Source organism: Callithrix jacchus, chromosome 7 (assembly GCF_049354715.1).
Source record: "Callithrix jacchus isolate 240 chromosome 7, calJac240_pri, whole genome shotgun sequence".
Taxonomy (NCBI): Eukaryota; Metazoa; Chordata; class Mammalia; order Primates; family Cebidae; genus Callithrix; species Callithrix jacchus.
Window position 1 is genome coordinate 70,349,689 of NC_133508.1, and position 15,368 is coordinate 70,365,056.

General features: G+C 47.8%; 1 protein-coding gene across 18 annotated transcripts in view; it reads right to left on the reverse strand.

Moving 5' to 3' along the window:
* The window catches only part of CSMD2 (CUB and Sushi multiple domains 2), a 637,686-nt gene that overhangs the window by 254,903 nt on the left and 367,415 nt on the right, over positions 1 to 15,368 (reverse strand). For 16 of the 18 annotated variants that reach the window (XM_078331131.1, XM_078331130.1, XM_078331129.1 and 13 more), the window contains 2 exons: positions 12,361 to 12,464; positions 8,622 to 8,734 (listed from right to left, as the gene is read on the reverse strand). The exons of the other annotated variants lie outside the window; for them this stretch is intronic. In XM_078331131.1, the coding sequence (XP_078187257.1) occupies positions 8,622 to 8,734; positions 12,361 to 12,464 (217 nt within the window). The remainder of the gene's footprint in view (positions 1 to 8,621; positions 8,735 to 12,360; positions 12,465 to 15,368) is intronic. 18 annotated transcript variants of the gene reach the window in all.

Below are 15,368 nucleotides of genomic sequence, written 5' to 3' on the forward strand. Positions count from 1 at the left end.
GTGTGGTTAGAGGCTCAGTGTGGTTAGACGCTCAGTGTGGCGGGAGGCTAAGTGTGGCGGGACGCTCAGTGTGGCGGGAAGGTCAGTGTGGCGGGACGCTCAGTGTGGCGGGAAGGTCAGTGTGGCAGGATGCGGGAGGTTCAGTGTGGCAGGATGCTCAGTGTGGCGGGAGGCTCAGTGTGGCGGGACGCTCAGTGTGGCAGGAAGCTCAGGTGATGAAGAGAGAAGAGGCCAGAGAGATGGTTGGAGGGAGAACTTGAAGGGCCTGGTTCGATAAGTGATAAGTCATTTAAGCTCCATCCTGTGGGTTGTTAGCTCCTCAGAGCCGGAGGTCCCATCCCTTCCACCCTTTGTATCTCTAAAACCAAGCCCAGTGCCTTATGCATACTTGTGCTCAGACTTGTTGAATCAGCACAAACTCTTAGTGAGTGACCAGGATCTCTGTGGTACATTAGGATCACCCTGTGGGCACACCCAGACCACCTGGATTGCCTCACAATCACACCCCACTCTGCTTTTCTACTTCTGATGATACGAAGGGCACCAGGAGGTGAGAGTCCCCACATCTATATGTGCACCTCTGGGGACTGATGTCTTTCTGTACACAGTTTCCACAAGTGGAATGGAGGTATGGCTGGATGAAGTGGGTGACATTCCTCCCTCCCCATCTCCTTCCTCCATAACACTGTCATGAGTCTGTCACCAGCCAAAGGAGGCTAGAAACAAAGGACATGGAAGTAGCCTCCAAGCTGTCTGCATTAGCCCCAAACTGAAGCTTACCATTTGCAAAAGCTATGTATTTAGAGAGCACATCTCATTGACAAATTACTTCCTGCCAAATTTTAGTACGGCAGCATCCTCTGCTGTTTGCCAGCCCAGCCTCCAGGGGCTAGAACAGACTGGCTCCTACTGGGACTTTTTGAGAAGAGGCAGCTGCTGCTTGTATCCAGCTCAACTTTGGCTCCCAGTGCCTGAAAAACCATTAGAGGTATCATAGAAACTCAGTGAGTGTCTTACGAACATGTTGGTGATACTCTTGGCCAAAGTTGGAAGGTTTGGGCCTTCCAGCTTATGGGGAAAAGACAAGAAGTAGAGGTGTACTGAAAATAACAGAAGAGAGGCTGGAAATAGCCATGTGCTTGGCATCTGACAAGAGGAAAGGTGGTGTCCTAGAGGGAGTGGTCAGTGATGCTGGTTAGTTGCCCGCGGCCTCCTTTGAAGTCTGGCTCCAGGGGGCTCAGTGGCACCCACCAATGGAGTGAAGTTCTGAAGAAGGGGGTGTGGCACTGCCTGCAGAGAGCGAGTCTTGGCCCTCTTCTCCCCAACCTGCTCTGAAACTTTATTTCTACTGAGGTTATAACCTCAGTCTTATCTGCATGACAGCTTTCTAAGCCCACTTGTTTCCTCTCTCAGGGATGTCTGACAAACTCCTTTTCGTCCTTCAAGCAAGTTTCAGTTTCAGACATCACCTCCTCCAGAGAGATTCCCTGATGCCCTTAAGCAAGATTAGCTGCCCCTCCTTTGTATTTCCCTGTCTTCTAGCACTTGTTCTATGCTACTGCAAGTGGACTATGAATTAGGTGAAGGCAGAGACTGCCTTGCTATCCTTGTAGCCTCAGTGTCCTGAACACTGTCTGCAACACGTCATAGGGCCTTAGAAAATGTTGAACAAACAGATGAGCTCGTTTCCACACAAGTGCCCTGGACTGTTGGACACCCCCTCTGCATAATCTCTCCTGCCCTACTCCTTCATGTCTGCAGGGCCCAGGTCCCAGCTTCTTCCTCCCCTGGCCCAGCCTCCCAGACTTAGCATTAAGCTGCCAGATTCCAGACTCCAGCAGGGAAGCAAGGAGACTTCCAGATTGATGCTAAAACTTGTTAGCAAGTTGTATGTAATTTTATAATGTTTCTGGTAAGTGCTAATTGCCTGTTCCTTAAATATTTCTTGTTCTACTGGGAAGCAAAGAAATTGCAACTATGAATGCATTTCCCACAGCTGGCCGCCCCCATGGAGGGAGACTCGCTCAGAGTGCTCAGATATTGACAGATCAGGAGTCCCCTCCCCCACCCCGACCTGGGATTGTGACAAGCAGAACTGGAGGGATTTCTGGGAAACAAATGCCCCAATTTTCTCACCAGGCTCATGCTTTCAATAAGGAGGAAGGGATGATACTGGAGTGCCACCTGCCTGCCCCTAAGGTTGTATCCCTCTGTTCAAATTGGGACAGAGTGGGTATTGATGATTATGTAGACAAGTGTGCCTGGGAGATGGGTGGAAATGATGGAAATGGGAGGTCTCTGCCCTCAGATGCCTCATGCCCATTCTATGGGAATGGCATGCATCCCAGCTACTCCCCCAACCTCCACCCATCCCTGAGTCAAAATGTTTATCCTCTGTGGAACTCCTCAGGAGCTGGAATAACAGGGGGGCTAAAATGGAGGCAGAGGTAATTCTGAAGCTTTGGGCAATGATGTAGGTTGGAAGAAGAGCTGCAGGCCTGGGAGAGCAGAGAAGGTAGTAAACTTCCAACTGAGCATTTACTAAGTGCCAGGCCCTATGCTGGGTGCTTCACTATCCTGAATTCTCACGAGACCCCAGAAAGATAACCATTCATCAGCCCCTCTTCACAGATTAGGAAATTTAGGCTCACTGATGAGGAGGGAGTGGCACATGGAGTCAAAGGAAGAGCCTGATTATAAATTGGGTTTGCCCAACCCCAAATCCTACAAGGACAATAGAGGATGCATGGGCTTTTGGCATCTGTGCACCAGGATGGTGGTAAAGTGGACCAAAAGCGAATTGAGAGGGTGCCGAGGAGGGTGACTGAGTAGAGCCTCATTATGATTTAATTCTACAAGTTTTCTGAGCATGTATCCTGTGCCAGGCACTAAACAATGCCCTATAGGACTGGAGAGATTTTTGTCTTGAATGGATTCATAGAGACCAGAACTTGGTGGAATTATTATTATGGAGAACTTTGGTTGTCATGCAGAAACTATTATACTTTATCCTAAAATCAATGAGAAGTTGTCATTTTTTTTAAGTAGGAGAAAACTGTACCAGATTTGGATTCTCGGAAGACCACTGCTCCATGTGGCAGATGGGTAGATGGGAGCAAGAGGACTAGAGCCAGAGATGCTGGTTGGGAAGACTGCTGTTATTCAAGTGAGTGGTGATGAGGGAGGGACTCAACTCGGCAGTGAAAGAGAATTGGGAGGCGGAAAACTGACAGAATCTGGGAGCGGAGTCAGAGGTGGGGAATGGAAAAAAGAGGAGGTAGAGATGAGGCCTAGCGATGGAATAGATGGCAGTGCTGTTGTTCATAAAGATGAGGTACGCAGGTGCAGGTCATGGGCATGGGGGCAGAGATGGAAAGCTTGATTTTGGATGGTGTTACGGACTGAACTTATGTGTTCCCGTAGTCCCCTGAAATTTACGTATTGAGGCTCTTAACCCATAGTATGACCGTATTTGAAGATGGGGCCTCTAAGGAAGTAAGTAATTAAGGTTAAATGAGGTCATAAGGGCAGGGCCCTAATCTGATAGGATGGATGTTTTTATAAGAAGAAACAAGGCTCAAGCGCTCACAGTGTGTGTGTGTGTGTGTGTGTGTGTTTGTGTGTGTGTGTGTCTGTGCCTCTCTCTCTCCTGTGTGTGCATGCACCTAGGAAAGCCTGTGCAAGGCCATGGTGAGAAGATGGCTGTCTGTAAGCCAGGAAGAAAGCCCTCATCAGAAACCAAATTGGCCAAATCCTTGAACTTGGACTTCTAGCCTCTAGAACGGTGAGAAAACAGGGTGCTATTCTGCCTTCTCTAGACACATGGCCTCCTATTCTTAAAACAGTACAACTGTCATCTTTACCCCAGGGGACATCAAGCTATGACAGTAATAGTATAGGAAAGAGGGACTGGCCTCCTGTTATGGGGTGAACTGTGTCCCCCAGAAAGACATGTTAAAATTCTGACTCCTGGTACCTGTAAGTGTAAAATTCTGACTCCTGGTACCTGTAAATGTAAAATTCTGACTCCTGGTACCTGTAAAACGAAATCACACCAAATGCATCTAATTCCTCTTTCCCACATGAAAGCCCTTCAAGTATCTGGACACAGCTCTCAAGTCTCCGGAGTCCATTTCCTCCCCCGAATAATCCTTACTTGAAAACAGAGTTGCTGCCAATGTAAACCATCCAGTTTTGGCATTTTGTTATGTCAGCAGACTATACAGGTAGGTTGGGTTTGAGAGAGCTGAGAGGGAAGCCATATCAAAATGTGTAACAGGAAGACTGAAATGCAAGTGGAGAACAGATGTGGAAGTCATCAGAGTTTGGGTTGAGGCTGAAACTATGGGAGTACACGTGATCAATGGCAGAAGGTTCTAGAATAAGAGGACTGAAGGCTGAGGACAGACCCTGAGGGGCAATGGGGAAGCCATGGAGGAGCTGTGAAGGAGCAGCCAGAGAGGTAAAAGAAAACCAGGAGGCTGAGGTGAGAGGAGCCCAGGGAGCAGAATGGGCAAGGACAGGGAGTCACATTGGGGTACTAGGGACTCAATGCACCCACCTTTTTATAGTAGAGGGGGCTCTGAACCAGGAAGATGTGAGAATGATGGGCTTTGCCCTGCAAATAGAAAGTCAAAGATGGAAGGGACCTAAAACTAAAAGGTGGCTCACCTAATTTGGCCCCTGGAGTTCTCACTGAACCAGGTTCCAACACACTACGAGGCCTCCAGGTGGAAGGTTTGGCTGGAGAGAAACTTTGGTGACGCCCCCAGGGGAAGACACCATCCCTGTGCCAGGCAATGTGCAAAGAGCTTTAAGATCTCATGTCACTCTCATAACAATGCTCTAAGGTTCGCATTATGATTATTTCCATTGCACAAGCGGGGAAACTGAGGCTCAGAGAGACCACAAACCTCTCTCAATGTGACACAGCAGGGACCACACTGGAATTTACCAGGTCTGATGCAATTCCAGAGTCTGTGCTATTTTCCTAGAACCCATTTCCTCTGTGCACAGAAACTGACATAGTCCCTATAGGTTAGCCATGTCTCTAAACTCTGAGACTCTCCTTCCTAATTTGTCACAGCTCCAAGGAGAAGTCCTGCTGTCACCTAGTCCATGACCAGCATTAACACAGTGTATGCATTTAGGTTACATCTAGGCTGCTAGCTATTATAATCACGGCACCTAGCATAGCATTGGTCACATAACAAAAACTTAGCCAATACTGGCTATGTGAAATGGACAAATGAACTAGTGAACAAAATCCCCAGCCTCTAGTGACACGGAATCCAGGCTCATGATACATGGTCTATTTGTTTGGGGCAAAGCTTTGCCTTCTATAAAGATTTTAAAAGGAATTGAAATTATGTAACCTTGGGAGGCTTCTGGTACAGGGGGAAAATCCATGGGCTTCTGAAGCCAGGAAGACATGAGCTCAAATCCCAGCTCAGCTACTTCCCATGCTTCTGTGTAACCTCAGGCAGATTACTTCACCCCTCTGAGTCTCAAATTCCTCATCTATAAAATAGCAGCCATTGTATCATTGTAAGCATTGAATGAGATGAAGTAATGTCTTTCAAACTAGTGGTTAGCTATGAATCCTCCCTTAAAAGAAGGCTGAAAAGAGCAAAAGAGAAGAAAGGAGAAGAAACAGAGGCAGGGTGGTCAGAGCCCTCCACCCTGAGCATGCTCTGCCCCATCATGGAGGTCCCTGGAGGGTACCCCAGGTCTTTGCAGGACACTGTGAAAAGCCTGAGATAATGAACATAAAGCTCTGTCACATAGTAGACTTTCAAAAAGTGTTATGCCCCTTTCTTTTCCAACGAAATCACACCAAACGCATCTAATTCCTCTTTCCAACATGAAAGCCCTTCAAGTATCTGGACACAGCTCTCAAGTCTCCGGAGTCCATTTCCTCCCCTGAATAAACATTGAGGGGGTCATCAACATTTCTTATGGGAATTGGCTTAAATCCTCTCCTTATCTATCCCAAGCTGAGGTTCCCACATCTAAGCTCAATTCTCTGGTGCCTGATCAGGGCAAGATAAAGCACAACCAACTTCCTGGGATAAATTCCAGTAGCTAATTTTTTTTTAAAGTCTTAAATCATGACTTGATCTTTATTTCCACTTTATCTTATTCTACTAATTTAGCCACCAGCTCTACCCCACCCAGATCTTTCTGCAGTCTGTTTCCTGACTGGTGTTGTCATCCCTTTCATGTTCACACTATTTATGTTTTATCTAAACCATTGGCAAAATATGGACAGATTAAGGGCATGCAGATGACATGGGATCATTCCTCTCTGCTTTTGGGAACATTCACTGCTGAACATCCATAGAATTTCTGAAATGGGAGAAAACTTAGAAACTTTGCATCCATCTCCATTCCCCTTTTTCAAAGTAGTGAGTGACAGGGCTTGGACCTGAATCAAGGTCTCCTGATCGTTTTGTCTGGTGCTCTTCTCATAGCACCACAGCTGCTTATGTGTAACTTTATGCACCAGAATGGCCCATTCATTGAACCACCTATGTACTGGCTCATAAGCTACTCACTAATTGCTTTGTAATTTCTTATGTTCACATTTCTTAAACTAACCATCTTCACAGGACCCCTGTGACCCACGCTGTATTATTATCTCCATTTCACAGATGAAGAAACAGATCTCTAGAAAGGTTCCATGACCTGCCACAGAGCTAGAAAGTAACAGAACCAGGACCTAACTCAGAATCTGTCACCCCATAAGTATTTTCTGTCTGCTGCTTGGCCTTCCCTAGACATATGGCCTCCTGGTCTTATAAAATCTCAGTATAGCTGTCATCTTTACCCCCGGAGACATCATTGTATGAAGTGTTAGTGTAGTATGGGCTGGCCTCCTATTATGGGGTAAACTGTGTTCCCCAAAAAGACATGCTAAAGTTCTGACTTCTGGTACTTATAACTGTGACCTCATTTGGAAACTGTCATTGCAAATGTAATCAAGTTAAGATGCGGACATACTGGAGTCAGGAGGGCCCTTAGTCTAATATGCCGGTGTCCTTATAAGAAGAAGACAGAGAGACACACAGGAACATGTGTGATGACAAAGGCTAAGATTGGAGTGATGCCGCTACAGCCAAGAAACAGCAAGGACTCAAGCCATTACCAGAAGCTAGGAAGAGGCGGGGGAGGATTCTACCCAGAGTGGGAGCCATGGCCCTGCTGAGCCTTGATTTCAGGCTGCCAGGCTCTACATCATGAGAGAATAAATGTGCATTATGTGAAGTCAGCCAGTCCACGAAAACTAATACACTTCCTGTGTACCCAGTCTGGAAACAGATACAGGTCCTGGAGCAGGAGAAGCCTATGGTACACTGGGGATATGGTGTGTGAGCTGCCCTGAAGGGACGCCTTCTCCTCCCTATTCTCCCTGCCCCCACCAGAGCCCCTGTCTCCCTAGTAGCCACCTAGTCACTTTGAGGACTTCAGGCTCACTTTCATGACAAAGCCCTTCCTGATCCCCTTTCACATGTTCCTGAAAGGATGTCTGCTCCCTTCTCTGTGCTCCCACTGGCACTGTCCAGGAAGCTCACTCGCATGCCATTTCATTTGCTTTCCCCTCTGTCTCACCACTAGAGCACAAGCCCCTTGAGGCGAAGCCTAGACTTGATGTGTCTGTCCCCCTTGCACTGGTCTAGTCTCTGGTACCTAAGAGGGGCTCAACAGTAACTTGTGGATGGCTTCTCCTTCTGTCTTTGTAGGGATTGGCATTAGTCGTTATCGGCCAAAGGAGCATTGGAAGTGCACAGAAGGGTGATGTTGAGGGTATCTCTTGGGCCTGGGATTTGCAGTTTCCTTCATGCCTATTCTAAGCAAAAGAGGGAGACTCTTGTCTTTCTCAGGCATCTTTCTCAGGCCACCTACAGTGGTGTTTATCTGTTCCTAGCCCTATGCACAGAGTCACTCACTCACCACATGATACCCAAATAGTGTAGCTTGGGAAGCTATTGTCCTCTCTAGAGATTTTAAAAATAAGCAAGGCCTCTTAAAAGTCTCCATGAACTAGGTATGAATTGGGGATGGAACTGAGGTGTGCATTTAATGCTGGGTGCCTACCATTTTAAGTGATTTATTTCAGATAATCCTCAAAACAACCAGAAGGCCCTCAGAACAAAGAAGGAGGCTGGGGCTCAGAGGAGTGGAATAACATGCCTAAGGGGGAGGAATCTAGTGCAGGGCAGAACCAGGATCCCAGGGCCAGGTACGGTGGCTCACGCCTGTAATCCCAGCACTTTTAGAGGCCAAGGCTGGTGGATCATTTGAGGTCAGGAGTTTGAGATTGGCTTGGACAACATGGTAAGACCCCATCTCTACTAAAAATACAAAAATTAGCCGGGCATGTGGGCGTGTGCCTGTAGTCTCTGCTACTCAGGAGGCTGAGACAGGAGAATCACTTGAACCTAGGAGGCAGAGATTGCAGTGAGCTGAGATCCTGCCACAGCACTCCAGCTTGGGCAAGAGTGAGACTCTGTCTAAAAGCAAACAAACAAACAGACAAACAAAAAACCCTCTGACTTCAAATCCAGACCCCATCTCTGACTCCCAGGACATAGTTCATGTGGCTTGCCAAAAGCAGTTACCTTCGTAAGAAGCCTTGAATCCCAGAGAGCTGCCACTGCCATCAGTCTGGAAGAGTAGCCACATTTGATGATTGGTGCTGACAATGAGATCCGGGACCGATGTACCTGTCAGGCTGGCAGGAGAGAGATATTTAGAGGTGTGCTCTCCACCATGACACCTGAAGAGAATGATTGCCTGACAAATGATATCTAAAGGATTATCCGGGATCCAGGCCCATTCCGGCAAATTCTGGGCCCCTCTGTGTTTCTGACATTGGAGGCCAGCAGCATGCTCTCCATGTGCTGGGAAGACTCATCCCATCTCCCTCTTGGCCATGGGTAGAATCTCATGGGCTGAATCTCAACTTTGATTCCCTCACCCAGACCCTTGGGTTCCCAAGGGAAATCTGTGTCCTTACTTGCTCCGGGGATAGGGATAGTTGGAGCCAAGTCTAATCAACACTCTTGCAACTTTTGAGCTCTTGTGTGACCTGTATTGCAGAAAAGACCACCCCCCACTCACCTCCTTGCTGTCTTTATGTGGGTTTCCCCTCAAGGAAACCTATTTCCCCATTTGGAAGCCAAACTATTCTTTCAACAAGGCATCTCCTTCCATTCCAGTATAAGAAACAAGGCTTAAAGTATAGTCATTATCTGAGGGCCACATTTCTTCTGAAGAAGGTTTAAGCATGGGTGGGGCAGGGAATTCAATTCAGAATCCCAACCCCAAGCACCTACCCATGTCAGATACTGTCCTTACCAATTTCCTACCCATTATCTCATTTAACGCCCTTGTTGCCAGGAAGGTAGGGGTTTTCGACCCACAGTACAGATGAGAATACGAAAGTGCAGAATGGGGAGTGGCTTCCCCAAGATCATCTTGATAGAGTGGCAGAGCCAGGAGTCCCCTGTGCAGGCTGGGGTTTCCAGAAGAAATCCAACCTCATCCTTTTGTTGAACTCAGACAAATTGCTAGCATAGATGGAGGCAGAGGGTTGTGGGTGGGTGGGGGGGGGCAACTGAACTAATGAGTGCTAATCTTTGCTTCACCCAGGGTCTCAGAGCTTGGGAGGCTGTCGAGTTGGCTGCAGAGAGGTCATCACACCATAAGGGATATGGGAGTGGAGCTGGGATAGAGCACCTGGGACCCAAGAGCCTGGCCTGTGTAATATCCCCAAGCCTGCGCTCTGACAAGCTGAGTAAAACTGCGGCCAGGTCAGTGCTGGCTCTTCACTCTGGGGTGCTGATGAGCAAGGGAAAAGGTTGGGACCCCTGCTTTTCCTCTGTTTGGCCCAATTACAATACCAGGCTCTGGCTCTGCCATTAATTTGCTGTGGGACCTTGGGCACGGGTTGAGCCTCTTTGGGCTTTTTCACTCTACGTTAAGTGAGGGGATTGTATGGTATGAGCTGCAATAGCCTTTTCAAAAGCTCTGCTATTCTAAGGTTCTTTCTATGTCAAAGCACTCTGGGATTATGGGAGGAAAGACAGCTAGGATCCTCATCTCTTGGGCACAAAGAGCTGAGGCACCACACAGGTCAGTAAATTAGGGCAGAACATGAGTGATAGCGATGTACCAAGTGAGGGGAGAGGTAAGTATGATGGCGAGTTTTATGTGTCAACTCGACTATGCCACATCGTGCCCAGATATTTGGTCAAACATTATTCTGGATGTTTCTGTGAAAGTGCATTCAAATGAGAGGAACGTTGAAATCAACAGACTGAGTGAAGCACATTTCCCTCTCCAAGGTGTGTGGGTCTCATCCAATCAGTTGAAGGACCAAACAGAACAAAAATATGGACCCCCCCCCGGCCAATTCCCAAATAACATAATTCCTCCTGCCCAGTTGCCTTTGAACTGGGACATCAGCTTATTTCCAGCTTTTGAACCTGAACTGAAACAGCAGCTCTTCCTGGATCTTGAACCTACTGGCATCTGGAGTGCAACTACATCATTGGCTATCCTGGGTCTCTAGCTTCTCAACTCACCTGGAAGATCTTGGGACCTGTCAGTCTCCCAAAATCACATGAGACAATTTCTTACAACCAATTATTTACCTATCTGTCTATCTACCTATCATTTAACTATCAATAATCTACATCTATTTATCATCTATCTCTGTATCATCTATCATCAATCAATCAACCATCCATAAGCTATTATCTATCTATCTATCTATCTATCTATCTATCTATCTATCAGTCATCTCTATCTCCTATCATTCTGTTTCTCTGGAGAACCTTCACTAATACAGTGGATTAGGCAGGGTAGGGGAAATGCCCTGTGGGCTCACGCTCCATTCCTTTGTCCAGAGAAATCCAAGTCCCAGCCATGTCACCTGATTCAGTGGGTACCTTCAGATAAGATGAGTCATGTAACTGCCTGTATAGCATCATCTTCAGGTAGGTGTAGGGAAGTTGCAAGAAACACCCAGAAAGAACAGCCTCTGGACAAGCCAGCTGTTACTAAATGACCATTTCTCATTCAGCATTAGAACCACAAGGAGATATCCTGGAGCTAGTCTTGTTGGGAGGGAGTATGGCATGAGATATCGTCCTTGGTTGAAATCAAAAGACATGAACTTGAGTGCTGGTTCTGCTATCAACCTTCTCTGAAACCTTTGGGCCTGTCTCCCCATCTGTTAAATGAGAATAATAACACCAGGGCTTAAGTGAAATAACTGATGCAAAAGTTTCCATCCCAGTGCCTGGGAGTATGATGGTAGGTGTTCAATGTTGGTGACTCTCCACCTCCTTGTTGGAAGGGAGATGGATGTGGTCAGGCCTGTTTGTCCCTGAAGCTAAGCTATGAGTCCTGAACAGAAGTATTTCCCAGCTTTTTTTTTCTTTTTTTAGACAGGATGTCACTCTGTTTCCCAGTCTGGAGTGTAGGAGCATGCTCTCAGCTCACTGCAGCCTCAACCTCCCAGGCTCAAGCTATCCTCCTGCCTTAGCCTCCTGAGTAGCTGGGACTACAGGCATGCACCACTACATCCAGCTAATTTTTGTATTTTTTGTAGAGATGGGTTTTCACCATGTTTCCCAGGCTGGTTTAGAACTCCTGAGCTCAAGCAATCTGCCTGCCTTGCCTTCCCAAAGTGCTGGGATTGTAGCAATGCACCACCACACTTGGTCTTTTTCCTGGTTTTCAAGTCAGGATACTGATAGTGGGTAAAGGAGAAGCTAAATGGCCCCCATGAGCACAGGCTCAACATAGTGGAATCCCGTGACAGCTTGATATTCGCTTCTCCTTTGGCTGGAACACATCATACTGGTCCTTTTCAGTTCAAGAAGTATGGCCACTGTGTCTATATGGTCCTGATTCTCTGAAACCATCCATTTCCCAGGGATTTCTGAGCATGCAGAAAGGTTAGCAACTCATTTTCATTATCTCTGTCTGAGGTCAGGCTGCCATGGCTGAATGTGGTCTGGAGTAAAAACTGTCAGGGTGGCAGCATCAGGGTCTGCATGGAAGCAGCCAGCTAGTGGAAGGCTCCAGGTTCAGCCACAAAACCTCCATCTCCCTTGCCTGCTAAGAGACTGCTCATTCTATTCACGTTTATATCAATTCCTAGTGAGAAGATGCCCAGTGCTCTTTTCCCCTTGGTCAGGGTAGAGAGAGGTGGAGGGATTACTGCTGAAGCTAGGAACATTGCAGGATACTGTCTTTGCCGTAGCATGATCTAGGGACCAGGCAGGACTCCATAAACCCCACCCCACCAACTCCTGCCCTTCAAACAACATGCCCCACTGTACTTACATGTACAGAACTGTCTTCTGGTCCCCATCCTGACCACCATCCCCAACCGTCAGGGTGTCATAACCCCTCTCCAAATCGAACTCCTCAAAGGCGAGCTTGATCACCTGGGGAGGAAGCACAGGGTTAGGAGCAGGCAGGGCTGCGAGGAAGCCTTCCAAAAGCCTTGAGGGGAGGAAAGATTTTCTGTGCTATGTCCCAATGCCTAGAGTCACTGGTGACACCATCCTACACAAACTGATCACTTCTGTGCCATTTTAATGAGTGTGAACTATTTCTCTCTAGGCCATGCAGTCTCCAGGGCCCACTGATATTTCTGAAGATGTTCATGGCACATCTGGCCAATTCCAGGGGCTGTAACAGCAATCGGGCACATCTGGCTGACAGCAAGATGATTAGACTCTTTCTTCATGCCTTCATGCACAGAAATCCCTGTGGGCTTGTTGGCAATTTTTCAGGCCACATGTGGAATCTCAGCTCTCTTGCCCCCAGGGACCTGCAGAAGTTTCTCTCATCTTCTCCTCTGCCTGCATTTCTCCATCCTTTTTGTTTGCTTATTTGTTGAATAAATGAAATGTTCTCAGAAAGAGATTTCAACAAGATTCTTCCTGCTTGTTTTAATCCTGCCTTCTACAAATATTTACTAAGCACTCACCATATACCAGGCTGGGTGGTGGGATTTCCACAGTGAGCACGACATGGTCCCTGCCTTCAGTAAGAAGGGGAGACAGAAATGCAAACTGATAATCATGGCACTGGGATGGGATGAATGCTATAGGGGGGCTGTGGGAGTGGAGAAGAGCCTGTGGTTCACTCAGCTGGAGTCAGGGGCAGGCATTACTAGAGATTGGAGTGTCTGAGGAAATTCTGAAGGCTACTGATGATCCTGTCAGGCCAAAGGGGGATACTGTGAGAAAGAGGGAGGCAGATGCTCTGGGAAGGAGTCAGGTGCACAAGGCCTGAGCTATGGCAGAGATGTAACATTCCAGAACAAATTATTCAGTGTCTGTCATTATCAGATCTACAAACTGAACATACCTGCTAGCTGCCTGGCATTGGTGGGGATAATGTGGCTGGGTCTTCAGTGCAAGGAGGTGACTTGGGAAGGTCTAGGATTTGAAAAGTTTGCCTGGAGCTTGGTTCAAAAGGTCTCATACCTCCACCTTCCAATATTAGGGTTTATCCCAGGGGAGGAGCAGTAGAGTTTTAAATAGTGGGTGACAGGGATACATAGGTGTTTAAGAAAATGCCAGTGTGGCAGTATGTGTGGAACTGACTGCAGGAGTGAGGCTGGTGGTGAGGATGGTTGTAGGCTTTTGTAGTAGTGCAGATGAGCGATGGAAGAGCAGCAGTGTGGATGAAGAAGAGGGAAGATCCTAGTGATATTTAGGGCTTGGTAACAGGATGCATGTGGTGCTGAGGGGAGGGAAATATCTGGCTTGGGCAAATGGATGGGTGAGGGATGGTGCCATTCATAAGGACAGGACACACACAGAAAACACTCCTCATGTTTAATCGGTATCTCTTTTTGTCTGTTTCAGTCTGGTTTTAATCTGATGATGACCTTTATTCCCCCAACAGGGAGACTGAAGTTGCTCCTTTGCTTTCTGTTCTACGACTAAAGGAGTATATAATTTCCGTGGATATTTTTTTCTAGTGGTGGCTGACACCTTCTGCAGGTTTTCTCCATCCAACCCAAACAGTCTGGCACCCATGTCCTGCCAGGGACCCTACAAAGCCTCACCCCAAGGTGCTTTTTCAGGTATACCAGAGGCAAATTGACACTGTCCTCATTCATGAGCCTGCGTAGTGTCTATGCAGGGCCCCTCTGCAGTGGCATGAGAGTCACAGAAAGGTGCATCTCTGGATAATAGCATCTGTGAGCACTTCAGTGGGTCTACAGATAGAGAAGAGGAAGGAAGTGATTGTCTTTGACTGGAAGAAAGGTTAAAGGAGGCTTCCTGGAGGAAATGAAACCCTGGCTGAATTTGGAAGATAAACTTGAGTTCAACCAATGGATATGGAAGGGCAAGCAACCGAGGCAGAGGGCAGAGCAGGGGCTTGGAACAGGGTGACTTGTCCAGAGAGGTCTAACTACTGTGTAGTTATTTAAGGGAGGGGGAGGTAAAGGGTGGTGATATGAGAGAAACAGGAGTCAGATTATCAGAAGCTGCCTGTCATGCTAAGAATTTTGGGCATTGTCCTAAAGTCAATGGGGAGTTATGGAAGGGTTGGCAGTAAAGGCAATGATATGCGATTTTTGTTCTAGGAGCAGCATTGAGAGAGGAGCCAGGAGCCCAATTCCTGACTTTCAATTAGGTGAGGTGGGATGAGCCTGTAGCAAGGTCCAGGTGAGGTGGGATGTGAGCCTGTAACAAGGTCCAGGTGAGGTGGGATGTGGGCCTGTAGCAAGGTCCAGGTGAGGTGGGATGTGAGCCTATAGCAAGGCCCAGGTGAGGTGGGATGTGGGTCTGTAGCAAGGTCCAGGTGAGGTGGGATGTGAGCCTACAGCAAGGTCCAGGTGAGGTGGGATGTGGGCCTGTGGCAAGGTGTATGTGAGGTGGGATGTGAGCCTGTAGCAAGGTGTATGTGAGGTGGGATGTGAGCCTGTAGCAAGGTGTATGTGAGGTGGGATGTGAGCCTGTAGCAAGGTGTAGGTGAGGTGGGATGTGGGCCTGTAGCAAGGTCCAGGTGAGGTGGAATGTGAGCCTGTGGCAAGGTCCAGGTGAGGTGGGATGTGAGCCTGTGGCAAGGTCCAGGTGAGGTGGGATGTGAGCCTGTGGCAAGGTCCAGGTGAGGTGGGATGTGAGCCTGTGGCAAGGTCCAGGTGAGGTGGGATGTGAGCCTGTAACAAGGTCCAGGTGAGGTGGGATGTGGGTCTGTAGCAAGGTCCAGGTGAGGTGGGATGTGAGCCTATAGCAAGGCCTAGGTGAGGTGGGATGTGGGTCTGTAGCAAGGTCCAGGTGAGGTGGGATGTGAGCCTACAGCAAGGTCCAGGTGAGGTGGGATGT